A 27,759-nucleotide genomic window follows, 5' to 3' on the forward strand; every position below is an offset into this window, starting at 1 on the left:
ACACACAAAACACCCAGAAGCCTTCTTATTAGGAATTGTAAGTAAGTACCAATATACCAAAGGAGCAGAAAAGACTTTTTATTTATGCGACAACAGCAGCACAGATACTACTAGCCCAGTGATGGAAAGAAGAGTCCCTACCAGAAAGGAATGGCAAACTAAGCTGTTAGACTACGCCAAAATGGCAAAACTGACCGGAAAGCTCAGGGACCAAGAAGACAAAATTTTAAAGAAAGAATGGGAGGGAAATATAATTTATTTAGGAGACCATTGAAAGCAAATTAAAACATTAGCAGGATTTTAACAACACTTGTAATGTAACGAACACTATGGGCAATATGAATAGATATAAAATATAGACTATGATATAAGATGCAGTTGAAAATGTTGACATTAGGACCCACGGAGGGGAAGTCTCAAGATTCAGAGAAATCTCTTTATGTGGATATGTACAGGTATTTGGTTTTGTTATAAATTCATATTTGTAAAAACAAATAAAAAACGTGTTGTTGTTGTTGTGTTTAAAAAAAGAGAATAATGGAAATCTATTAGTATAAAAATGATATTTAATATATAGGCAGAGATTGCAGGAGCATCAGGTATCACATGGAAATCATACAGGTGGAGCCCAGGACAACCACATATTTATACATCGGAGCAGGAGCTGGAAGAGTTACAGAGAACAGACAGCAGAGTTTCACACACCATTTCAAAGAAGGGGGTTGAGATTTTAGCTCCCCCTCCACCCCACTGTAAACAGGTTAAAGAAATGCACTTTAAATGCGCCAAAGGTTCTGCACATAATATGCATTTGTGGAAGGCGAGCGGATGGATCATAGAATACTGCGTGCACATTTGTTTCTGTTAAAAGGTAGCGTGAAGATAGAGGAGAAGCCTCCTGCCAAGCTGGGTCTACTTTGAGCAGGGTGTGGGGAATCTTTGGCCCTACAACTGTGGCTGAACCACAATTCCCATCCGGCCATTGGACACATTTGCAGGCCTGATGTCTGTGTGAATGGATCGTGCATCTAGAGGACATGTCTCATGGATTCTGGGACAGGAGGTCCTCCGAAGACATCAACCAGGAAAGCATTTTGTGATGGCCTGGGATTCGGACTCGGATGCTGAACCTGAGAGATCCCAGGCTGCACAGGATTCCCTGCCTCCAGAACCAGCTGAGCCGGGGCTGGGGCATGAGCCTGAAGAGTCCTCACCTGTGCTGGATCCTCAGGTGCAGGCATCCGCTGAGTCTGCTCTGGCTCCTGAGGTGATGGAGGACCCATTGCCTGCAGGTGCTCCACTCTCAGCCCTGTCAGTGGAAGCTGAGGTTGCCTCTGGGTCCAGTAACCCTCCAGCCTCTCCTGAGCTGCAGAGGCTCAGGGCAGAGAGGCGGAGGGAACTAAGTTCCCGCAGGAGGAGTGTTCACCTCCAGGCCAGGAGAGGCGAGTCACCAGAGGATCGGGGCCGCCCTATGCCTCGGGGCAGATAAAAGCCAGCGAGCTCCAGTCCCAAGTTGCGGGAGCAACATTGTTGGTTGCTAGTTCCTGCCTAAACCCTGTCCTGCTTTCCTGCCTGAGCTCCTGACCCGCCCTGGTTCCCTGCTTGCAAGCCTTTTACTGTCTTCACCCGACTCCCTGCCCTGAACCCAGCTTCAGCTACTACGGACTGCCTCCACGTTGCACCTTTGACCATGGACCAGACTTGGACCTCGCCTCTCAGGTAACCCACAGGACCAGTACACATTTCCTTCAAGGAAGAGTGTTTGCAAAACCGTGGCAGTTCACAGTTTATTGGAACTGGATCTCTTCACTTTCAGGGGAAAGAATGTCGGTTTAATCACATCCTCACAGCTATTGTGCATTTTGTTCCTCATGAAGGCAGCTACGTTGAGACCAAGCATGCCAGGCAGTGGTGAAGACAAAGCACGTGGGAAATATAGTGGCTTTCTCTTTTTCCAAAATGGCAGCTGGTAATCCCTACTTGGATATTCTGGTTCTTCCCCAAACCTGAAACTTATATGACCTGTGTCGTAGTAGATGGGTTTGTTTAAACTAGGTGGGTCCCAGTTACGTATAAGACATGTAGATGGGAGTGATACCTTCTCAAGAGAAGTTTAACAATCAATTCCTCTTCCCAGAGAATTCTGGGAATTGTAGTCCTGTGAGGGAAATAGGAGGGTCTTTGAACTAATTTCAGCACCCTTAATAGAAAACAGCTCCCAGAACTCTTTGAAGGAAGCCGTTAATGTTTACAGTGGTGTCATAGTGCTTTAAATGTCTGGTGTGAATGTGGTATAATGTAGGTACATTGATTCTAATAGGTCTACTCTGAGCAGGACTTAATGGGGTACAACCCAAAGATTAGGATCTTTGGTATATGATACTGATTCAAAATATGGATGACTACCATTAAGGGGGGGGGGAAGCTGTCAGGGTCCTGTCAAGCTGTCAGTTGAAGGGTGGCTGCCGTGGGAGCCTGGTTTCTTAGCGGTTGTGGGAGCTCCAGAAGGCAGTGGGTTCAGAAGACAGCTGTCCTGTTCAGCATAGCCAGAGGAGCACTAGAAATAATATTGCTTAGCACTGATAGAACTTAAATCAGAAATTGTGACAACAGCCCTGCAAGGCAGAACATTCTTGCTACATACCTTCCCACATTCCTCAGATGACAATAGGGACATTCTATTCTACATTAGTACCACTGCCAGTGAGTTGTATTTATTGATTAGGCTTCCGTAAATGCAGTACATAAATTCAAAGATTTCTGTGCTTAAAATACTGCAGATTTGTGTGTTTCCTCTAATAACTTTTGTACTTGACGTGGAGGAAATGCTACATCAGTGATTCTGATGTAGAATAAGATAAAGGTAAAGGGACCCCTGACCATTAGGTCCATTCATGGCCGACTCTGGGGTTGCGGTGCTCATCTCGCTTTATTGGCCGAGGGAGCCTTCCAGGTCATGTGGCCAGCATGACTAAGCCGCTTCTGGCGAACCAGAGCAGCGCACGGAAACGCCGTTTACCTTCCTGCCGGAGTGGGACCTATTTATCTACTTGCACTGTGACGTGCTTTCGAACTGCTAGGTGGGCAGGAGCAGGGACCGAGCAACGGGAGCTCACCCCATCGCAGGGATTCGAACTGCCGACCTTCTGATCGGCAAGTCCTAGGCTCTGTGGTTTAACCCACAGCGCCACCTGTGTCCCACTGATGTAGAATAGAATGGCCCTATTTTCATCTGAGGAACGTTGGAGGGTATGTTGTTACCCTTGCATGGGGGGGCTGAAGTGAAGAGAGTGGTAACTACCCTAAGGTGAGAGTGGAGAACCAAGGTCAGGACCAAGGTCAGCACATGGCCCTTCGGGCTTCTCTATCTGGCCCTTGATACACACTGCCATACACACTGCACCAACTGAGCCTTGCATCCTCCTCAAATGTTCTTGCCTGGCCTGGAATGTGTCCTTGAATTCTGATTCTTGCTTGCCTGGATGGAGGTGTGTGTGTAGGCCGCTTTCCAAAGGTAAAATTTCCATTTGTTGCTCCGCCCATTTGTTGCTCCGCCCACCCCAGAAGGTTGCTTGGCAGAAGAAATGGTTGAAAATGTCCCCCACACTCACGCCCTAAGATGAACCTCAGAGTTCATGCTGAAAGCAAGATGCTCCATCTCACGGAAAGTTCCAGAATCAATGGGAGGCCCAGCGCCCCCTGGTGGAAGGAGAAGAAGCCATGGAAGTTTCCTCTAGATGGGTTAGGCCGTTGCCTGCTTCTTCATGGTGCCCTTATGGGGAAAATGAGATTTGGAGGACCAGAGAGAGGGGTGTGCTGGCAGGTAGACCAAGGAGCGGGAAGCGCTTAAACCCAGGCCTTGACTTGGCTGCTCCACTCCTTGGCGCAGCCGCACAGCCCCCCGTCTTCGTACCACCGCCACTTCACGCCCTTGTACGTGGCCCGGGCCCAAGGCTGGAAGCACAGGAAGAGGCGGAGACGCCTGACCAGGCCGCAGTAGATGGCCATAGCCACCACGATGAGCGGAGACATGATGACAAAGCCGAGGATGATCAGGGCGGAGGAGCTGTTGTCGTCCAAGATGGTCTTGCAGTAGGAGGCTGTGGAGTGGAGCACCTGCGAGGGGGCAGAGAGAGAGTGAGTCAGAAGCTGAGGCTGACATCGTGGGAAGGGGAAAGAATTGGGACCAGTTCATTGTTACCCAGGCCGCCTATTGAATCATAGGACCGTAGAGTTGGAAGTGTTATCAGAATTCTAAGGTCTCAAATATAAATTAAACGTTCATACAGTGGTGCCCCGCAAGACGAATGCCTCGCAAGACGGAAAACCCGCTAGACGAAAGGGTTTTCCGTTTTGGAGGTGCTTCACAAAACGAATTTCCTATGTGCTTGCTTCGCAAGACGAAAATGTCTTGCGAGTTCCTGCAGGTTTTTTTTCCTTTTTCCCTTTTTCCCAAGCCGCTAAACCGCTTATCAGCTGATGGCTAAGCCGCTTAACAGCTGATGCTAAGCCGCTTATCAGCTGATCGTTAAGCCGCTTATCAGCTTATCGTTAAGCCGCTTATCAGCTGATCCTTAAGCCACTTATCAGCTTATCGTTAAGCCGCTTATCAGCTGATCCACTAAGCCTGCTAAGCCCTGTAGCACTAATCCGCTAAACTGCTAATGGGCTTGCTTCGCAAGACGAAAAAACCCGCAAGACGAAGAGACTCGCGGAACGGATTCTTTTCGTCTTGCGAGGCACCACTGTAAATGTACAAGGCAAACACATACGTAAGTATATAAACCACGTGTCTGAAATAGTACAGGAGAGCAATCCTGAAGCTGTTTTGACTCTCCCAGTGACCTCAAAAATTCCTCTGCAGTAAGGGAGGCAAATGGGGAAAGCCTTCCCATTGTCTTTTTGCTTGCAAACCCTGTCTGAAGGGCGTATTTGTGTATGAATAGGGTGACCTGGATTCAGGAACTAAACTATTAACCATCACAAAAGAATGGCCAGACTGCCCAGGTAATGCTATCACTGACCATTATCAGGTATCTTGGCAAACAGGATTTCTGCTGTAGACCGCCTCCTGTGATGTATTTCTGCTGTAGACCGCCTCCTTCTGTGTTGTATGGATGATGTTGCGGGGGTGGTCTTGGGCTACAGGGTGGGCAATTTCAAAGGTCTATATAAGGGCTTGTGCACCATTGTTCTGGGTTCTCTCCTCCCTCCTGCGTGTGGTGAGTGGGGACCCTGTTGCAACAGTTCCTTGAATAAAGATCAGGCTTACTAGCTGCTTTGCTTCTCAATATATTCTGGTTGGCCTCTGTTTTCTCCTACCGATAGGGAACCCACTTAAGGACTCTATACGGGCTCTTGGATGCCCCATAAGGAAAAAGGAGCAGGTTTTTTTTTTTCTGATAACAGAAGGGATCCTGAGGATCATCTAGTCCAACCCCCTGCAACACAGGAATATGTGACCTGGATTGAACCTGCAACCTTGGCATTCACAGCACCACACTAACCACCTTCGCTGTACTTGCTCTTTGGCGCCTGCTGGAAACATTCCTGTTTAGACAAGCCTTCCCAGATGCTTATAAAGTTAAGCTAATTTCAATCTGTTTTAGTATTTTAACTTTTGAAGTCCGGCTGTGACTTTTATTGATTTTACTGTTTTGTTTTTTGTAGAGGTTTGTTCGTGGGTTGGTTTTTTGTTTTTTTGCAATCAAGCAGTGTATAAATTATACAAAATGAATAAGTAAATCATTACCACAACAAATAATGTGTGCTCCACTTCTACAACTTGCTATTGGCCACATTCACACCATACATTTAAAGCGGGGGGGGGGGGGGTTTAGACCCGAGAGGACCAGGGTTCAAATCCAGTGTGGTGTAAAAGTTAGAGTGGCAGACTATGACCTGGGAAAGACCAGGGTTCGAATCCCCACTCAGCCCTGAAATTCACCGGGTGACCTTGGGCCATCTCTTAGCCTATCCTACCTCACAGGGTTGTTGTAAGGATGAAATGAGGAGGAGGAGGAGGAGAACCACATACACCACCTTGAGCTCCTTGGAAGAAAAACGACTTCTATAAATATAATAAACAAGCAAACAAACAAATCCCTCACTCAGCCATGAGGAAAGAGGGAGGAGGAGAACTATAAGCTCCTACCAGGAGATGCCAGGGATTGAATCTGGGGCTTCCGCATACAAAGCAGATACTCTGCCCCTGAAAAGATAATAGTCACTCTAATAGCCACCACTGTGCTCACCGAAAATTAATTTTCAGCCCTTCACCATTTGCAAAGCATTCATTTCACTCAGTTCTCCCCACTCCTTTCACTGCTTCTCTACACCCTGATGTCAAAAAGGTGATGTTATTTGTATCTGACGCCCTCTCTAGGTTAATTAATACTGAACAGATACTGTTAGAGCCAGAGGGGAGGAAAAGAAATGGAGTTTGATGTTGGAGGGGAAAGATGAGACTCGACGGATGAGCAATGATGAGGGGCAACCTGAGTTGGATGACGCGCCTCCTTCCCTCTGTGCCAAACCCATCCCTCACTTTTGCCAATGGAAAGGCAGCTTCAAGAGGTAGCATTTATACTCGGCCAAGCAGGAAATTAGAAATGAAACAAGCTTGCAACAAACTGCGGCTCCAGCTCAAAACTGATGCTCTACATAGAGTGGAACTAAGGGGGCTTCTGAATATTACTTGCTGGGGGCTCCAAGTGTGCTTGTGGTCTTCCCATTGAGGCATCTGGATGGCCACAGTGACCCCAGGATGCTGGACTCGATGGGACTTTGGCCTGAACCAGCAAGAATTTGAGGTTCCTATGGTCTTAGCAAACACATGAGACTACCTTTGGCCATGTCCCATTATCAATCTGTTTAGCTGAGAACTGGGAGTGGATCTCCGAGGATTCAAGCAAGGGACATTCCCAGCTGTACTGAAGAACCAGTGTGATGTCATGGTTAGCGTGAACTTGGGAGTCGTGGGTTCATCCCACCCACCCCAACCAGGAATCTTGCTGGGTGGCAGAGAGAAATCCACAATCAGAAACCAGAGAGGAGGGAGGCCAAGAGGCAGAGATGAATCAGGCTGGTGAAGACGCCAGGGTGTTTTCCCCTCCTGCTGTGACCAGTTCGCCTCCCACCCCCCAGTATCCCAGGACCAAAAGAGGTATGAAGAGGGCAGAGGAGAGACAGGAGTCTCAGATTGCTTGGGAAGGTACCTGGGAGAGGAGGGAATTTAGGCAGCTGTCTTCAGCCTTCATAACTGTCTCCTTGAGGCAAGACCTACTGATAAGAGTTGTTGCGCTCATTAGGCTTGGCTCCCCTAAGCAGCCTTGGTTTTTTTTCAATAAAGAATTAACCTTATTTACTCCGTGTGATTTATTGCTGGCTGGCTCCCTGACAATGTCCCAACAAGGGAGAACCTCTATAAAAGGTGCAAATCAGGCCCCGTGAGGAGCATGGCCTGGGCAAGGAGTCTCAAGGGCCAGACAGAGGGCCACATTTGACCTCACCCCCAGACCTGAGGTTCGCCACCCCTGCCTTAATGCTCCGGGATCCTACCACAAGCCCGTCATCATGGCGTCGAGTTTCTCAGCATGACAAACGTTCCTCGTTCGAAAAGTAAACCAGGAGGGGGAAATAAGTGAGCTTCTATGAGCCATTGCTCCTTGGGCTCGTCCATCGGCTTCAATCTCATAAAGGGAAATGAAATGACAAAATGAAACTGCCTACAGATTGAGTTCCCATTTGGCTGCTCTGCCTCTTCTTCCCTGTTGTATATTCAATCTCCAGCCTGCCAGCCTGCCCTGATAAATTGCCGAGAGAAGCTAGCAGTCATCAGATTAAAGGTTTAATTATCCATTATGTCTGCCCGGCCTGGTGACAGCTCCTCAAGCTCTTACCCAGGGAACAGGCCGGCGGGAGATTCAGGTGACAGCTCTCACCTGGATGGCTTCCCAGTTCTGTTCAAGGGGACTTGGGGGTTTCTCAAAAGGGTTTGAGAAATGTCCAGCAATGGCATTAAAGTCTCTATGTAATAGAACACCTGCATTGCATGCAGAAGGTCTCAGGTGCAATCCCCAGCATCTCCAGGTAGGGCTGGGGAATCTTCTTTCTTCCTTCTTCTTTGGCGATCACTCGTAGCCAAGTAAAATTGTCTTCCATAAACACGGTTTTAACAGTGAGTCCATAAGTGACTGTGGAGGCCAATTCTGGATCCACATGTCCTTCCACAGTGAGGACATTGGTTTCCAGGCGGGAGTTGATCACGGTGTGGATTTGCCAAGCATGCCTTCCTCTTAGCACGTTTCTCCCTTGCGTCCTGAGTTCGAGTGTCTTCAAAGCCCATGACACCTTTGGTAAAGGCTGTTCTCCAACTGGAGCGCTCGCAGGCCAGTGTTTCCCAGTTGTCAATGTTTATACTACATTTTTTAAGATTTGCCTTGAGACAGTCTTTAAACCTCTTTTGTTGACCACCAGCATTACGCTTTCCATTTTAAAGTTCAGAATAGAGTAGTTGCTTGGGAAGACGATCATCAGGCACCCGCACAACATGACCAGTCCAACGAAGTTGATGTTGAAGAATCATTGCTTTGACACTGGTGATCTTTGCTTCTTCCAGTACACTGATATTAGTTCGCCTGTCTTCCCAAGTGATGTGTAAAATTTTTGGGAGACGCCGTTAATGGAATCTTTCAAGGAGTTGGAGACGGAGTTTATATGTGGTCCATGAAACCCTGGACAGCTGCAGACAGTCAGTGTAGTAGGCAATACTGAGTCTACAAACAGCTCCCCCCCCCTTCAAATGTAGAGTGTGGATATCTAACTGTTGGAGATGCAATAGGGATAATGCTTCTCTAAAACGTATGTTTTTTTATTGTCCTATATTGACAGATTTTTGGCAGGAGGTAACTGAAACCATCAACAGAACTGTACGGAACAACCTTACATTTGCAGAGCAAAATATCCTCTTGAATTACCATATTTTTCGCTCTATAAGACGCACCAGACCACAAGACGCACCTAGTTTTTGGAGGAGGAAAACAAGAAAAAAAATATTCTGAATCTCAGAAGCCAGAACAGCAAGAGGGATCGCTGCGCAGTGAAAGCAGCAATCCCTCTTGCTGTTCTGGCTTCTGGGATAGCTGCGCAGCCTGCATTCGCTCCATAAGACGCATTTCCCCTTACTTTTTAGGAGGGAAAAAGTGAGTCTTATAGAGCAAAAAAATACGATATATACCCAGCACATGGAACCTTACAAAAGGACCATACGAGCGGACTCTCCTTGCCCATACCACAGCAAAAAGACTGATACTGATAAACTGGAAAAATAAAAATGTGGCTCCCTTCTATGATTAGATTGAAGACTTATACAAACTCGCAACATATGAACAACTTTCATGTAAACGCAGACTTGCCATGGACAAATTCAATGATATTTGGAATCCATTCTTACAAATACTGTAAATAGGTTAAGATCTGATACAGTACAGTAACAACCTCGTAAAATATAGAGTTTTGGGGTTTTCCCCCTCCCCCCTTTGTTTGCCTTTCTGCACGGATTCTGTTTCTCTTTTTCTCTTTTTTGTTTGTGTCTCATGATCCCTAGCTAATACATGGGTAGGCAAACTAAGGCCCTTCTAAATCCGGCCTGCAGACAGTCCGGGAACCAGCATGTTTTTACATTAGTAGAATGTGCCCTTTTATTTAAAATGCATCTCTGGGTTATTTGTGGGGCCTGCCTGGTGTTTCTACATGAGTAGAATGTGTGCTTTTATTTAAAAAGCACCTCTGGGTTATTTGTGGGGCATAGGAATCCGTTCATTTCCCCCCCTTCAAAATATAGTCTGCCCCCCCCACAAGGTCTGAGGGACATTGGACTGGCCCCCTGCTGAAAAAGTTTACTGACCCCTGAGCTAACAGGACCGGTGATCAGGGATGATGGGGATTGTAGTCCAAAACATCTGGAGGGCCAAAAGTTGGGGATGCCTGGACTAAATGACCATTGGAGTCCCTTCCAACCCTAAAATTCTATGATTCTACCACCACTAGGGCTAATGGAGAATCCCAACAGAAACAGAGAGCCAGTGTGGTATAATAGTTTGAGTGCTGGAACAAGACTTGGGAGACCAGGGTTCGAATCCTCACTCATCAGTGAAGCTCACTGGGTGACTCTGGGCCAGTCACAGTCTCTCAGCCTAACCTACCTTGCATGACCTTGAGCTCCCTGGGGAAAAATATGGGCTGTAAATCCAATAACTAAATAAACATCTGATTTTCACTTCTTCATTCCATGTCTGCACCAGAAATCAATGCAGCAAATACAATCGGTGGCCACTGTTATTGTTCGTTCCAGTATGCAAATAGTACATAATTGATGGCACTCCCCCTCGCTGCCCATTTGCACTGTGTTTCCTTTGCAATGAGATGAATGGGGTGGAATAATGTAAAGGCTGCGTAATTAATCACGTGGCTTTGCTGCAGCCAACAATGAAGTGAACAGTCGACTTTTTTGGCAGAAGGTGGATTGCAGCAGAATGGAAACGCTGCTCTGGGTCACGAATGGAAAAGGATGCCTTCCTCCAACTACCACCACTCTATACACTGCCTTCTGCTGCTTGCTAACTGAAAGGTTTGACGCCCTGCCCATCAGAGCCTGTCCGCCTTTTGTCTTGCCTGCTCTCTTTTTCCGTGGCCAGCGTGCCTTCGCTTCACCTTCGGCTGCAGATCACGCAGAGCAAAGAAACAGATGCCGGCTTTATGAGCGGCGCTTTATGACTCAGCCTGAAATTAAAACCGTCTGAGTCCAAACGCGGCTGCTTGCTGCTGCCGCTGTTTCTTTTGTCACCCAAGAGGCCGGCGAGAAATGGAAATTTTTGTCTTGTCCCAAAACAAATGAAAAAGGGCTGCAATATTTGTCCTCCTTTACTACCGCAGGAGAGGTTGCCGAATGGGCTTGCGTTGATTTGAAAGGCATCCGCAGTGCCAGGATATTGGATGTTGCCAGGCAGGGGGGAAATTCCAGAAAGGGCAGCTGAAAAGGATCAAGGGGTTGGAGCAACCCCCTGGTGAGGAAAGGTTGCGGCGTTTGTGCCTTTTCAGCTTAGAGAGAAGGAAATGAAAACGACTTAATGGAGCCATTTCTCAAACTTTCTCCCTTTTTTGGAGCCTCTGCCCATAGGAAGAGCCTGCTGGGTCAGGCCAATGGCCCATTAGTCCAGTATCCTGTTCTCCCAGCGGCCAACTAGAAGCCTGTGGGAAACCCAAAAGCAAAACATGAGCATTAGAAGCCCTCTCCCTTTCCGTTGTTTCCAGCAGCTGGTATTCAGAAGCATTTCTGCCTCCAACCGGGGAGGCACAGATGATGATGATAATAATAATAATAATAATAATAATAATAATAATAATAATAATAATAAAAAAAAATTGGCATTGTTGTCTTGGAAGATGTTAGACACTGGAGAGACCTGTCAGGAGTAAGCATGGACCAATGGTACCAAATAGTATGGGAAACAGCCCTATGAGAAAAAATAACCAATAATAATAATAATAATAATAATAATAATACAGTGGTACCTCGGGTTACATATGCTTCGGGTTACATATGCTTCAGGTTACAGACTCCGCTAACCCAGAAATATTACCTCGGGTTAAGAACTTTGCTTCAGGATGAGAACAGAAATTGTGCTCCGGCGGCAGCAGGAGGCCCCATTAGCTAACGTGGTACCTCAGGTTAAGAACACTTTCAGGTTAAGAACAGACCTCCAGAACAAATTAAGTTCTTAACCCGAGGTACCACTGTAATAATATATTATTTTTACCCCGCCTTTCTGGCTGGGGTTCCCCAGCCACTCTGGGCGGCTTCCAACAGAATATTAAAATACAATAACCTATTAAACATTAAAAGCTTCCCTAAACAGGGCCACCTTCAGATGGTCTTCTAAAAGCCTGGTAGTTGCTTTTCTCTTTGACATCTGGTGGGAGGGCGTTCCACAGGGCGGGTGCCACTACCGAGAAGGCCCTCTGCCTGGTTCCCTGTAACTTGGCTTCTCGCAGCGAGGGAAGGTGGAGGGTGAAGACGCAGTATACCTTCAGGTATACTGGATTGAGGCTGTTTAGGACTTTAAAGGTCGGCACCAACATTTTGAATTGTGCTCGGAAACCTCAGAGCCCGTCAGAGTTGACAACACTAGCTTGATGGACCACGAGTCCATCAAGGCAGCTTTCAATGTTCTCTTACTGATGCCGCGATGTCTAATGAGAACCATTTTCCACCGCGTGTTTGAGAGGCCATTCATCGTGGCAAGAGGTTTCGTCAACAGCTATGATGAGCTGCCCTTGCTAGAAAGGGGAAAGGATGAAAGCCATCAGCCAAAAGGGAGCCCTTTTCAAAAAGCCAAGCAGTGATGACTGCTTCTCAGCTTGTTAGCTGCGCCGGGCAGGATCAAAGAACAAAAAGCCAAACTGAAATGCGAAAGGGCAAGCTAGCATCCTTAAGAGTAGACAGCCATGACCCGCTTCAGAAGATCTCCCCTTGAGACTCTGAATTCTGCATTAAAGCTAGACTTGATTGATAGGTAGGAGCAGCAGGGCAAGCTCCTCCAAAGTCTGCCCCCAGCTGGTGAGAAGGGGCAGCACTTCAGCGACACTTTACTAATGATGCAAATTCATAACCAGTGGCAGATGTGGTCCAAATGCCTATTTCACATCGTGTTTCCTCGTGTTTCCGCTGCTTCTTTCCTCAGCTAACCTGCACCAACAGTTTCTTGGTGACTCCGGTCAATTCCTCTGTTACTTGTTGATTTTATTCAGGGGTGCCAACTGCAATAAAATATGGAGGGGGGCACATAATCGATCACAAGACGTGGCACCTGGCCTCCTCAGATATTTTATTGGGTGGGGTGAGAGTGTTGCAGCACTGGGAGATTGCAAAAATTGACCCCAAAGAGCAGCAAATCACAGCTGGATTTCCCCTGACTTCTCCTGAGGAGACTCCTCTTGAGAAAATGTCTCAGCAGCTAAACCCCTGCACAAACTGTGAGCTTTTGTGGAAATCTGGGGGGGGGGGGTGTTGAGGCAGGACTTGGTTAGATAGGTTGCTGGGGGGTAGCAGGTGAAATATAAGGCCCTAAAAAGAGCTCTATCTAGTCCAGCATTGTGTTCTCACAGTGACCAAGCAGATTAATTACAGTATTTTTTGCTCTATAAGACTCACTTTTTCCCTCCTAAAAAGTAAGGGGAATTGTGTGTGCATCTTATGGAGCGAATGCAGGCTGCGCAGCTATCCCAGAAGCCAGAACAGCAAGAGCGATTGCTACTTTCACTGCGCAGCGATCCCTCTTGCTGTTCTGGCTTCTGAGATACAGAATATTTTTTTTCTTCTTTTCCTCCTCCAAAAACTAGGTGCGTCTTGTGGTCTGGTGCGTCTTATAGAGCGAAAAATACGGTAATTTGTTTGCTTGCTTATTGCATTTATATCCCACCTTTTCCTCCAAGGAGTTCAATGCGGGGTACATGCTTTCCCCCACGCTCCTTATTTAATCCCATAATAACCCTGTGAGGTAGGTTAGGCTGAGAGGCTTGCATCAGGCCATCCAGTGAGCTTCCTGGCTGAGTGGGGATTGGAACCCTGTTCTCACAAGTCCCGGTCTGGCATTCTAACCGCTGTGCCACATTGGCTCTCATTGGCTCTCAGTGGAAATTTCCATTTGCATACCAGACTGGTTTCCACACTACGCTCACAAATGCCTTTTCTGTTCTCTGTCCTGGTGAGCAAGAGGCATTGTGGGGGTTTAAAGGCACATTCCAGTCAGGCCAAAACACTCAAGGAGGGTATGAAACAGAGCCAGTGAGGGGTGAGGCCGGGGGACAGTTCTGAGGTCAAGGCAGACAGCTCTGAAAGTGCGATTGCGTATAACATGGGTAGGCAACTAAGGCCCGGGGGCCGGATCCGGCCCAATCGCCTTCTCAATCCAGCCCGCGGACGGTCCTGGAATCAGCGTGTTTTTACACGAGTAGAATGTGTCCTTTTATTTAAAATGCATCTCTGGGTTATTTGTGGGGCCTGCCTGGTGTTTTTACATGAGTAGAATGTGTGCTTCTTTTTAAAATGTATCTCTGGGTTATTTGTGGGGCATAGGAATTCGTTCATATATTTTTTCAAAATATAGTCCGGCCCCCACAAGGTCTGAAGGACAGTGGACTTGCCCCCTGCTGAAAAAGTTTGCTGACCCCTGGCATATAACCACCCCAATACCATCATGAGCACAAGCCACCCCGAAGACACAACGGGCATGCTTTGTGTGGGGCAGTCGTAGAATTATAGAATTCTAGGGTTGGAAGGGAAGTTTTTAATGTTTGATATTTTAATGTATTTTTAATCTTTGTTGGAAGCCGTCCAGAGTGGCTGGGGAAACCCAGCCAGATGGGCAGGGTACAAATAATAAATTATTATTATTATTATTATTATTATTATTATTATTATTATATTGAGCATCATCTAGTCCAACCCCCTGCAATGCAGGAGTCTCAGCTAAAGCATCCAAGACGGATGGCCATCCAACTTCTGCTGCTTGTATCCATGCCAGAAGATGCAAATAGTGCAGCATGTAGGGACCACACTGGTCCCAGGAGCAGGCTACTGGTGGCATATTACTTCTCTGCTTGTCATCACTTTGGGCAGGTTCAAGGTTCCTGTGTTAATCACAAAGCCTGGAACAACCTGGGCTCAAGCGGTGCCTCAACGACCATCCGGTTTCCTTATTCTCCACCTTGGTCATTGAGATCCTCTGACTCCCCACACTCCCAAGGTTCAGTCAGCCTTTACTGGTGTTGAAGGCAATGCCCTGTGGAACTCCCTGCCAGTTGAATCTGGGCAAGAACGCTCCTTGCCTTACCTTTTCGCTTCTCTCGGAAAACTGTGTTACTCAGGCAGGACTTTGAAATGTGATTTCCGCTTTCCCCCCAAACAGCTTTTAATTGGTTTTTTTTAAAAAAAGTGATCTTCTTGTAATTTTGCACGTTCTATGCTATCTCGCTGTATTTTTCCTGAACAGCGTGGTCTATAAATATCTAAATAATGAAATGAAATGAAAAAGGTCTGGAAAGGCAGCCAGAACAAAAAAAGGACAGATGAGGAGAAAAGGCGGCCTTGCAGGCATCGTGACTGATTCCTTTTCAGGCCTGCCTACTTTAGCCATTAGTCCAGCGAAAGGATCTGCTCATCAGGCAGAGCCTAATGCAGGGAGAGAGGAAAGCTTTCTCCTTCCTCGCCACCCTCTGCTTTGAAAATGGCACAGGAAAAAAGAAAAGCCCAAAAGCACATAGAGAGAATATTATTTAATGGACAAAAGCAAAGGTTTGGATAGCCCTTTTCGAGAAGGATGGTCTGTTAGAGAAAGAACCAGGCAGGCTTTGAGAGCGGAGCTGCTAAATGGAGAGGGGGCATTTGGTGACGCCCTCCCCCTTGCTAAAGTGGTCAGTGGCTTTTTTAAAAATAAAAAGGAGAAGGAAAACTCAGCAATAGGCAAGCCTAAAGAAAAGAAACCAGCAGTTCCCAAACATTTGGAGGCCACTGACCCCTTGGCTCCATAAACTCATCTCCAGCTAATGCCCCCTACCCAATAAAAAGGGATTATTCAGAATAACAGTTTGCAGGACCCACTAAGGGGCGAGGAGATGAGGGACAAGGAAGAATGAGCAGAGGGGGAAACCATGATTTGGAGCTTGGGGGAGGCAAATCCAGAAATCAGGACCAAACAATAGATCTAAAGGACGCAGCAAAGCTAGGAAGACTACCCAGTCCAAATAAAAGGTAAAGGGACCCCTGACCATTAGGTCCAGTCGTGACCGACTCTGGATTTGCGGCACTCATCTCGCTGTATTGGCCGAGGGAGCCGGCGTACAGCTTCTGGGTCATGTGGCCAGCATGACTAAGCCACTTCTGGCGAACCAGAGCAGCGCACGGAAACGCCGTTTACCTTCCCGCCAGAGCGGTACCTATTTATCTGCTTGCACTTTGACGTGCTTTCGAACTGCTAGGTTGGCAGGAGCTGGGACTGAGCAACAGGAGCTCACCCCGCTGCGGGGATTCGAACCGCCGACTTTCTGATCGGCAAGCCCTAGGCTATGTGGTTTAACCCACAGTGCCACCCGCATCCCACAAAAACGTGGCCTTTAATGGTCCTTTCCAAGGTGCAATCCCTGTCTGAAACCCTGCAGAGTTTTTATCAGTCGGTGCAGACAATACTGAGCTACACAGGCCCCCTGGTTTGACTCTATACAAGGCAGCTTCCTATTTTCCCCAAACATCTTGCCATTTCTTCTCCAGCAAGTTGCTCCAGCCCCCCATAACATTTCCCCACACCTTTCTGGCTGCTTAACAATAGGCTTTCAGGATGTGCTGAGATGGTGGATGGGGAGATCTCCTGCATGACAGGTAATTAGGACCTATAAAATCTTGGAGAGCTTCCTCGTTCTGTGGAACGCTGACAGTAAACAACCCCAATGAGGTAGGCAGTCTTGCTCCTCTGTGGCTGAGAAAATGTCAGCGCTAACAAATATCCAGAAGGAGGAAACTAAAAAAATAAAATAAAAGGGGGGGAGTGAGGGACACACAGACTGCACAGATTGAAACAGCATCGAGCTATTCCCTTACTCTTTTGAGGGAAGAGAGACGGAGCTGTGTTTAGAAGAGCTAATTGTGTTTGGAGGGAGGTATGGCGTCCCGTTGTTCTTTCCACCCACTTTTCCTGCAGGTCAAAGAGGCGCAGCAGGTTCTTAAAGCGGCTGACAAACCTGACAAACCTGTTCAGCCAAAGGCAAAAGTATGAAAGTTCTGCAGGGAAGGGGAAAGGGAAATTAAACTTGCTGTCATCAACATATCTCTCTTTCTCTCTCGAGACATAAAACATGGGTAGGCAAACTAGGGCCCAGGGCCGGATCCGGCCCAATCACCTTCTCAATCCAGCCCGTGGACGGTCCGGGAATCAGTGTGTTTTTACCTGAGCAGAATGTGCCCTTTTATTTAAAATGTATCTCTGGGTTATTTGTAGGGCACAGGAATTTGTTCATTTTTTCCCTTCAAAATATAGTCCGGCCCCCCACAAGGTCTGAAGGACAGTGGACCGGCCCCTTGCTGAAAAAGTTTGCTGACCCCTGCATAAATTGATTTGGTAGGTAGGTAGGTAGGTAGGTGGAAAGCTAGATAGATAGCAGACCCTCCAAATGTCCCTTTTTTCCAGGGATGTCCCTGATTTAGAGATGACGTCCCAGTTTCTGATCTGATGCCGGAATGTCCCGCTTTTCCTTAGGACGTCTCTATTTTCATTGGAGAAATGTTGGAGGGTATGGAGCTATCCGATCCCCGAGCCTTCTGAAGGCAATCCTGGATAGGGATTTACGTTCTTATCTATGTTGGATGCTGCCCAGAGTGGCTGGGGCAACCCAGTAAGATGTGTGGGTACTTATGGGTACTCAGTACTGGCACGTTTTTCTTCTTAAAAAAGCAAAGCACTGATGATGGGCTGCTGCCAGGACAAACTAGATTTTAATTGCTGGTTCTAAATGTGTTCTATGTCTTTTATTCATTCTTTCTCACTAGTTTGCTCCTATTACTTTGTATTGTTGTTTTTCAATGTTGTAAGCTGCCTTAAAGCCCACATTGGGAGACAGGTGCTTTCTATCTATCTCTCTCTCTCTCTGTCTCTCTCTCTATCTATCTAGTTATCTACACACATACACACACAAACACACCAGGGCCAGATTTAGGTTTGATGAGGCCCTAAGCTACTGAAGGTAATGGGGACCTTTATATGTCCAGCTGTCCTTTGTCAACAACAACTTGTCACTTTTTTGTGTTGACTATATGCTATACGGACCTAATAGGTATCTAAAGCCATTTGCCATTGTTGCTGTATGTAGGTTTTATTTTATTTGTTTTTTTATCTTATATTTTGGAAATGTACATCCAGTTTGTTTTTTTCCTTTAATTTTTTGGTGGGGCCCCAAGTGAGTGGGGCCCTAAGCTATAGCTTGTTTAGATTATATGTAAATCCAGCACAGACACACACACAGACACAGGGAGGGAATCAATATGGCCCCCAAGCATCTCTGTTTGGCACTCAGGACTCTTCCACATCGCACAGCTCAGTGGTAAAGCATTTGCTTCCCATGTGGCAGGACCAGTTCCATCCCAGGAACTCCAGACAGGCATGGGAATGTTCCCTGCTTGGAATCCTGGACATACCAGTCAGCATGGACGCTACTGAGCTAGATACCATACCCTCCAACATTTCTCCAATGAAAATAGTAAAGGTAAAGGGACCCCTGACCATTAGGTCCAGTTGTGGCCGACTCTGGGGTTGCGGCGCTCATCTCGCTTTATTGGCTGAGGGAGCCAGCATACAGCTTCCAGGTGATGTGGCCAGCATGACTAAGCCGCTTCTGGCGAACCAGAGCAGCGCACGGAAACGCCGTTTACCTTCCTGCCGGAGCGGGACCTATTTATCTACTTGCACTTTGACGTGCTTTCGAACTGCCAGGTGGGCAGGAGCAGGAACTGAGCAACGGGAGCTCACCCCATCGCAGGGATTCGAACTGCCGACCTTCTGATCGGCAAGTCCTAGGCTCTGTGGCTTAACCCACAGCGCCACCCACGTCCCAAAGAAAATAGGGCAGTCTTCTTCTTCTTCTTCTTCTTCTTCTTCTGCTGCTGCTGCTGCTGCTGCTGCTGCTGCTTCTGCTTCTGCTTCTGCTTCTTCTTCTTCTTCTTCCCTGCCCATATGACTGGATTGCCACAGCCATTCTGGGTGGCTTCCAACATCTATAAAAACCTAATGAAACTATTCAGGGCTGCCTTCAGATGTCTCCTAAAGGTTGTATAGTTACTTATCTCCATAGCTGTCAACTTTTCCCTTTTCTTGCGAGGAATCCTATTCAGAATAAGGGAATTTCCCTTAAAAAGGGGGAAAAGTTGACAGCTGTGCTTATCTCCTTGGCTCAATGGAAATAGGGACGTCCTAAGGAAAAGTCCCATGGACTGCAAGAAGATCAAACCTCTCCATTCTGAAGGAAATCAGCCCTGAGTGCTCACTGGAAGGACAGATCCTGAAGCTAAGGCTCCAATACTTTGGCCACCTCATGAGAAGAGAAGACTCCCTGGAAAAGACCCTGATGTTGGGAAAGATGGAGGGCACAAGGAGAAGGGGACGACAGAGAATGAGATGGTTGGATGGTGTTCTTGAAGCTACCAGCATGAGTTTGATCAAACTGCGGGAGGCAGTGGAGGACAGAAGTGCCTGGCGTGCTCTGGTCCATGGGGTCACGAAGAGTCGGACACGACTAAACGACTAAACAACAACAACAACAACAACAACAAAGGAAAAGTGGGACATTCCAGGATCAAATTAGAAACCGGGATGGCTTCTGTAAATCCAGGACTGTCCCTGGAAAATAGTAAGACGGAGGGTCTGAGATACTGCAGTATACAACAGCTTCCTATGTTCGTATATCTTCAGGGAAGGGCCATAGCTCAGTGACAGAGCATCTGCTTTGCATGTAGAAGGTTGCAGGTTCAATCCCCGGCCTCTCCAGGTATGGCTGGGAGTGTCCCATATTTGAAGATGCCAATTCTGAGCTAGATAGACCAACTCAGAATAAGGCAGATTTTCATGTTCCAATGGAACTGAATCAGGGAAACAGAGATCTCCCTTTGTAAACCCCGTGTATAATCAGAAATGGCTGGTTTGGTTATCATAAGGAAATTTCCACTGGCGTGGAAAACAAGCAACGCATGCAGCCCCTTCTCCGCAGGGACTGATTGCCGCAAAACCCATCTCATTTGTTCATTTTATTAGCCAGCAACTCTCTTGGATGCCCAATTGAGCAAGCTGCCTCCTCAATGATGGCAAAGCCATCTCAAGCAAACAACCACAACCGTCTCCCAGGCGAGGGCTGGATCAGCAGCAGCAATCAATGCGCAATTAATCTCCCTATCAACAAATTGTAGGAGGGTCTGCTTTTCGAGCTGTACGGAGCCACACAAATGGCTTTGCCTTATACCCCCCCCCCTTGATCCCAGGGTTTGTTCACGAAACAAAACTGCACACCGAGGCCGTTTGAACGCCTTCGTTCTGGCACTTTATTTACAGTAAGTTAGTGCCTCGAAGCTGCTTCAGCGCAGATGCTCTTAAATCAGTTCAAGAGTAACTGAAAAGATAAAAGGAGAAAGGAAGCCTTTAATCATTGAAGAGCTGAGGGCAGCTCCAGAGGCTCGAGGATTTGTGGGTGGGTGAGAGGCTGGAAGAGGACCCCAGTTTTGCCAGCACAGTCACGCTGCAAAGGGCACCTGAAGGAGGGGAAAGCTGGAACAGAGACCTCCCAGAGCCAGTGAAGGGTGTGGCTAATAATAATAATAATAATAAGTTTTTTGTACCCAGTCCATCTGACTGGGAATCAGGCTTCAGGGAATCAGCTCTCTCCCCGCCCCCTTTGGCAGTAGATAAGCAGGACAAAGAGGAAGGAGTCTTCTTACCAGTTAGAAACTTTAATGATCAAAGTGAGAGAACAAAGAATCCATTCCTCGGAATGAAGGTGCTCCCAATTAAGCGTTGCACCCACTTCCTCCCTAGTCACCCACATCACTACCGCGTCTCGTAACCTGATCTCGCAACCACTGTGCTTTCTAGGCTGCCACCTTATCTGCCCTTCTTGACCTTGGGCTGAGCAGATGAATACTTTCCAGAGACAGTGAATCTGTTAACCCTCTCTCTCCCAGTTCTCCTCCTCCTAGCTGTTCCCCGTCCAGTACTTCCCAGCTTCTGCCTTCTGAACTATGTCCCTCTGCAAACCGCTGTTCCAAATCTATACTGTCCTGCTCCTGGGAAGATTCAGGATCCTGATCAGGAGCAGGGGGAGGGGGAGGCACCCCCCATTCCTCCTCAGTGTAGCCCTCCTCAGCATGGTCCCTGACACTGGGTTGCGCCAGCCACCCTAGGTGGCTTCCAACAGCATATACACAAACACAACAGAGCATCACGCATTAAAAGCTTCCCGATACAGAGCTGCCTTCAGATTTCTATGGAAGGTCTTATAACATTTATCGCTTTGACATCAGATGGGAGGGTGTTCCAAAGCTTGGGGGCCACTGCCGAGAAGGTCCTCTGCCTGGATCCCTGTAACCTCCCATCTCACAGTGAGGGAAGGCCTAGAGAGAAGGGAGGGGCCTGGGGGAGAATCCCAGGGGCCAGAGAGAGAGAGAGAGAAATTGCAGAGCCACATTTGTAGAGGAGCCTGATGTTCCCCCCGCAACTGTTGTACAAGGGGTGGGGAATCTGAGAACTATCAAAACTTGAGTCGGCAAGTGCAAGCTCCTCAGCAGCCCCAAGGCAGAATGATGAAGGGAGAAATGAAGCCAAATATTCTCAGCTCTCCCCTTAACAGAAGAATCAGAGAGCAGTGCATCCATGCACAGCCCATGTGCGGAATACCTAATGAGAACGAAATTAGTTTGTCAATTTGAATAAATTGCAGGTTGTCCAGCGGAGGCTGGGAAGGAAGCCCGCGCAGCGCTCTGGGATCCGCGGCTGGAGGGTGGATTCTGTTTCTTCGGTTGCTGCCAGTGGCCGGATACCCCCCCCCAAAAAAAACACACACACTCTTCCTTTCTCTGTTTAATTGAATAGACGAATTGCAGAGGCCGCATCTAGCAGGGAGCAGCCTTAATTAAAATGAAATTAAAGAGATTTCAGCCTGCGTGAAGGCAAGCGCAGACAAAAGCAGGAGAGCAGGAGGGCTGCTGGCAAAAGCGGGGAGGGAATCGAGGGTGGCGAGGAAATGGAGAGAAATATTGTGACAATAAAATAAAAAACTGCGGTGAGTAATCAGCGCTGGGAAGGATCCTCTGTCAGCCGAGACGTTACTGTATTTATCCAGATTGTCACAGAGGTTTGGTAATTACTGCAAAGCTATTTTCGTGGGCTTTTTTTTAAGAATGCATAATAATTTGCTTTCCTCCCCACATCTCCTGGCTCTGACTTTCACGCTTGCTTTTCTTAAATCTGCAGGAGGAGTAGGGACATTTTGGCCCTCGGGATATTGTTGAACTACAACTCTCATCTGACCCAGCAAGCATGATGTTGGGAGTTGATGGCTATGCACTTGCTTCATGGTTGGAGGCAGTAACGCTTCTGAATTCCCGTTGCTGGAAACTGCAGAAGGGGAGAGTTGCCGTTGTGCTCAGGGCCTGCTTATGGGCTTCCCAGAGGCATCCGCTTGGCACTGCAAGAAGAGTGTGCTGAACTCAATGGGCCTTTGGCCTGATCTACACTTGAAGGAGCATCTCCACCCCCATCGTTCTGCCCGGACACTGAGGTCCAGCTCTGAGGGCCTTCTGGTGGTTCCCTCACTGTGAGAAGCCAAGTTACAGGGAATCCAGCAGAGGGCCTTCTCGGTAGTGGCTCCCGCCCTGTGGAACGCCCTCCCTTCAGATGTCAAGGAAATAAACAACTTTCTGACTTTTAGAAGACATCTGAAGGCAGCCCTGTTTAGTGAAGTTTTTAATGTTTGATGTTTTATCATGTTTTTAATATTCTGTTGGGAGCCACCCAGAGTAGCTGGGGAAACCCAGCCAGATGGGCAGGGTATAAATAAATTATTATTATTATTATTATTATTATTATTATTATTATTATTATGGCTCTTCTCATGTTAAAGGATTCTGGAGAGTATTCAAGGATAAACGTCGTACCCCAACACATGCATCCTAGACCATGACATGATCGACGTTTCTAAGATTATGCATGGCATGGAGAACATAGATCGAGGAAAGCTTTTATCCCTAGAACTCATAGACTCCCTAGAACTCCTAGAACATTAGATTTCAGGGCAAACGGAAGAAAGGACTTTGTCATGTAGCGAGTGGTTGAGCTATGGAATTCACTTCCCCCAGGAAGCAGTGAAGGGCCACGAACCTGGATGGCTTTAAAGGAGGACTGGGCAACTTTAAATCTATTATCAGTGGCTACTGGCCATTATGTCTCAGTTGGAGGCTTCTGAATACTAGATGCTGGAAACCTCAGGAGTGGAGAGGACCCTTGTGTTTGGGTCCTGCTGGACGGTTTCTCATCAGGACATCTGTTTGGCTACTGTGAGAACAGGATGCTGAATTAGATGGGCCATTGACCTGATCCAACAGGCTCTTTTTATGTCCATTTTTGTGACTCTACTCTTCGTTTGATACAGCCCAGTGGGGATTTACTTCCAAATCAACATGCATAGGACGGCACTGATTTGGTGTGTTTACTAATGCTTTCCTGAGCCCTGATGATTTCAGTGGCATTATTCGCCAATAAAAGGGGAATCCTGCTCAGCATAAGGACGGACCAATCTATCCATTTCCGTTTCTCATTTTCCCAGCCTTAAATTAGTTCGTCAGATTTTTGCATCAGTTTGCAATTAATAAAGCAAAAAGTCCCCGTGAAAGTCCACCTGCATTTAGTGACTTTAAAATGAGAACTGCACACACCCTTCTTCTTGACCAAGTTTCAGCTTCTCACACCCCATCTAAGCCAGAGCTTTAGTCCAGTCAGGTTTCTGCAACCTAATGAACTGTTAGAACAGAAGAGTGTGAAGCCGCAGAATGAGAAATGTCAAAGCCACATCCTGAGAAAGGTACTGGCAAATTGGCGCTGTCCATTGCTAGCTGGTGCTGAAAATTTGGAGTGGTGTTGGCTTCCAATGGAGACTGGCCCCTTAGTATGGTTAACTGATCCACCAACCTCAGTCTGTCCTCAGCCAGCCCCCATTTGCTCGCCTTCTTACTTGTATCCAGACCAAGAGGGTGGTGTTTGACCTCCTTAGTTTCAATGTTGCCTTGAGCAGATGAAGAACTAGAATGAGTTGCCTCTGCATATTAGTGGCTCTGACTCAGCCAATCATTGGCTCTGGCTCCACCCACTGTTTGGGCTCCCTGCACTCTGCCCTGCCAGCCCACAATCGGCCCCAGCCAATGTTTTCTATATTATTTATTATTATCATTATTTATTAAATTCATATACGGCCCTTCATCCAAAAATCACAGGGTGGTTTACAGCATAAACATACAAAATGACACATATAATTAAATGTTAACACAATGAAATTCGACACACTGGAAACCAAGCCATATGAGGAAGGGTTGAAGGAGCTGGTTATGTTTAGCCTGGAGAGAAGACTGAGAGGTGATAAGAAAGCCATTTTCAAGTATCTAAAGGGCTGCCGTGTGGAGCAAGCTTGTTTTCTACTGCTCCAGAGGGTAGGAACCAAACCAATGGATTTCAAGTAACAGGAAAGGAGATTCCAACTAAATATTAGGAGGAACTTTCTGAAAGCAAGAGCTGTCTTCCGAGGTATCCCATCCCAGTGGAACGGGATAGCTTGGAAGGTGAGGGACTCTCCTTCTTTGAAGGGACATTTTAAAGCAGAGGTTGGATGGCTGCATTCCCTTCTGGAAGATTTCCAAGGGCCGCATGGCAGTGGTGGGCAGGGCCAGGAGCAAAAGTGGGCAGAGGCACAAATATAACTTTTATCTTTGCCATTTCAGCATGCACTAACACACCCCTCTCTAGCCTCCATCCAGGCAAACAGGAGACTTTATCAGAGTCCAGCCTGGCAGGGCTGCTGGGGTGTGAGGCTTGGGGAGCATTCCAGGGGCCAGCTGGAGAGGCCTGGAAGGCCACACTGGACCCCCAGGCCTAAAGTTCCCCATTCCTGTTTTAAGAAGCACTGCCTCCAAGTATGTTTTAGGCAAGGGAGGAGGCCAATTCCATCAATGCTGCCTTCTCCATGATCGATATGTCTCTATGATGTCTCCCATTACCCAACATGTTCTTCCTAAACTAAAACAGCATCATGCTAAACTGAAAGCACAAAAAAAAGTTTTACAGAAGATATTAATTTTTTTATACAAGACCCGCCATAACCTCCCAATAAAAGGAAAATGAAACCATTATTATTATTATTTGAATTTATATACTGCCCTATACCCAGGGGTCTCAGAGCAGTTCACCGAATAAATTCAAGATATAAAACCACAAAATACCTAATAAAAATAAAAACAGCAACTCAATACCCCCCCCCAAAAAAACCACATTTTAAAAGGGCATAGGATGTAAATCAGATCAACCAAAGGCCTGGTTAAAGAGGAACATCTTTGCCTGGTGCCTAAAGGTGTATAATGAAGGCGCCAGGCGAACTTCCCTGGGGAGAGCATTCCACAGATGGGGAGCCACTGCAGAAAAGGCCCCGTTCTCGTGTTGCCACCCTCTGGACCTCTCAAGGAGGAGGCACATGAAGAAGGGCCTCAGAAGATGATCTCAGGGTCTGGGTAGGTTCATACGGAAAGAGGTGGTCTTTTCCCCCACCATTATGTTATTGGACTACAGCTTCCATCAGCTGTAGCCACTATAGCCAGTGAATAGAGGGTGATGGGATTTGTAGTCCACAAACCTCTGGTGGGGCCAAGTTGCTGCCACTTTGGGGAGTAAGGTATGTGGCCTCCCACTATCTCTGGAGCCTCTTTGTTTGAATGCAAAGACTCATCCTGGGAACATGTGAAAGAATAACACAGACTATGGGGCATCTGGGAGTGTGCAGAGGTGACATCTTTCATCATTTAGTAATCACGTCCTGCCCAGCTCATCCATCCTTTTATAAATGTGTGGGTAAAGTTAATGCAGGAAAACGCCACCCTAGGAAAAAATGCTTTGAGAACTCTATGATCTTATCAGCCATTCTAAGAACAGTTGGCCAGGGGTGGGAAATCTGTGCCTCTCAGATTACAACTCCCATCAGCCCCAAACGGCAGAGCCCGTGGTATGGGATGATGGGAGTTGTAGTCCAGCTATAAAGGTAAAGGACTCCTGGACAGTTAAGTCCAGACAAAGGTGACTATGGGGTTGCAGTGCTCATCTTGCTTTCAGGCCGAGGGAGCCGGCGTTTGTCCACAGACAGCTTTCCAGGTTATGTGGCCAGCATGACTAAACCGCTTCTGGTGCAACAGAACGCCATGACGGAAACCAGAACACGTGGAAACGCCACTTACCTTCCTGCCACAGCGGTACCTATTTATCTACTTGCACTGGCATGCTTTCGAGCTGCTAGGTTGGCAGGAGCTGGGACAGAACAACGGGAGCTCACCCCGTTGCGGGGATTCGAACCGCTGACCTTCCGATCGGCAGACCCAAAAGGCTCAGTGGTTTAGACCACAGTGCCACATGCATCCCTAGTCCAGCTATATGGGGCAGGGGAGCACCATGTTGCCTAACCCCCTGATGCAAGGTGAGGGATTGGGCTTCCTAACCAGAAGCATCTGCAAGTCGCATATCACTTACCCGGGAATGGCACTGGAACCCAAAATAGACCACCACAATGGTGGGCAGGAGCACGATGGCAAAGATGGTGGCCATCAAGAGGAAGTTCAAGAGGAAGGCCAAAGAGTTCATTGCTGCCACCAGGCATGTCCAGGCCCAGCAGCCGCAGGTGCTACGGCGCTCCATGGGCAGCAGTTGATCATCCATGTTGTAAGGCGGAAGTCCCTTGATCATCCGCGATGTGTCAGACAGGCTGTCCATGTCATAGTCATCCATCTCCTGATCAGACATTATTGAAGGGATCAAACAGGGTTTCCAGGGACCGAAAAATCTCTCTTTTCAAAAAATCCCCCTGCTCTTTTCTGCCCTGCAACCTGGAATGCCTTCAGAACAGAGAAAGTTGTTGCTAATGTAGGCTTCTCAAAAGAATCTGTGTAGGCTTCCTTGCAGGATCTGGCTGACTTCTGCTGGATTTGATGGGCTTTGATCCAGCAGTGCTGCACTTCTACACAATTGGCCAACACCAAGCATTAAATGGAATGGGGTGGAGAAGACCCACCAAGAGTCCTGGTGGGTGTTTCCAATGTCTGGTTGTCCCCCAGCCTTCTTCCCACAGAAGTTGATCTTCGCCCTGGGCTTTGTCCAGATCTTCTGTTCAAGCAGAGATGCTCTAGCTGGAAGTTTGGGAAGAGAGGGAGAAGCCACACACTTGAACGTGGGTTGTTGCAGGCATGCTTTCCGCTGGGATGTCTTGTTCTACAGGAGTCCCTGCCCTGTTCTAGGACAACCCATGATGCTCAAATCAGCTTCCACACAGCCTCTTCAGAAGGAGCGATCTAGCAGTCACCTTTTCGAGAATCAATCTTTGGACTTTGAATCATTCCTCCTCCTCTCTCTCTCTACTGCAGTTCTGGAAGGCAGAATTTCTCTCTGCCAAAGTTTTTTCTTTCTTTCCCAAATCCCCCAGAAACATCAGCAGACCAGATTCTTTGCTTTGTTCAAGGATCCCAGCGATGCACAGCAGTGAGCGCAGAAGGACAGATCCTGAGTTTAATGGGAGGGTGCTGCATCTCCCTGGCTTTAGTCTACATCAGATGCTTCCTCGCTCTTAGCCGGCTCCGATCGCTGTGCAGTGCTTCAGGGTTTGCAGGCAGTTTCATTGACTCTCTCGCTCTCCCCCGACATTAGCCAATCATTGGCAAGAGCTGCTTCTCAACCCCCCCTCCCCTCCCCAGTCAGCACCACTTACTAAACACAGTGCCATCAAGCCAGGCCATTATGAACTCAAGTATACATATTGCAGAAAGAAAATAAATAGACCAGCATTTCATTTTCATTTCACATTTAATTCGCATGCTGCCTTTCCATGTTGCTGTACACAAGGCAGCGTACGAGCCGTTGAAGCCGCAAAATA

The 27,759-nt window shown here is 47.5% G+C and overlaps 2 protein-coding genes across 2 annotated transcripts in view; one reads left to right on the forward strand and one right to left on the reverse strand.

The window, feature by feature from the left end:
• FNDC10 (fibronectin type III domain containing 10) overlaps positions 1–27,759 on the forward strand; it is a 367,304-nt gene that overhangs the window by 330,780 nt on the left and 8,765 nt on the right. The gene's annotated exons all lie outside the window — the stretch shown is intronic.
• Positions 103–27,481, reverse strand: TMEM278 (transmembrane protein 278). The gene is made up of 2 exons (XM_081016325.1): positions 26,367–27,481; positions 103–4,116 (listed from the first exon to the last, which is right to left on the reverse strand). Exons 1-2 carry the CDS (start codon positions 26,634–26,636, stop codon positions 3,847–3,849), a joined length of 540 nt encoding a protein of 179 aa, XP_080872451.1. The 5' UTR covers positions 26,637–27,481; the 3' UTR covers positions 103–3,846.

Source organism: Podarcis pityusensis (assembly GCF_964106645.2).
Source record: "Podarcis pityusensis genome assembly, chromosome: 8".
Lineage (NCBI taxonomy): Eukaryota > Metazoa > Chordata > Lepidosauria > Squamata > Lacertidae > Podarcis > Podarcis pityusensis.

Bases quoted from the DNA above. Each gene is read 5' to 3' on its own strand.
- TMEM278 (XM_081016325.1), bottom strand. From the start codon at position 26,636: ATGTCTGATCAGGAGATGGATGACTATGACATGGACAGCCTGTCTGAC. The intron at 4,117-26,366 runs GTAAGTGATATG...GCCCCCTCGCAG, and splicing joins GGTTCCAGTGCCATTCCCGG to GTGCTCCACTCCACAGCCTC.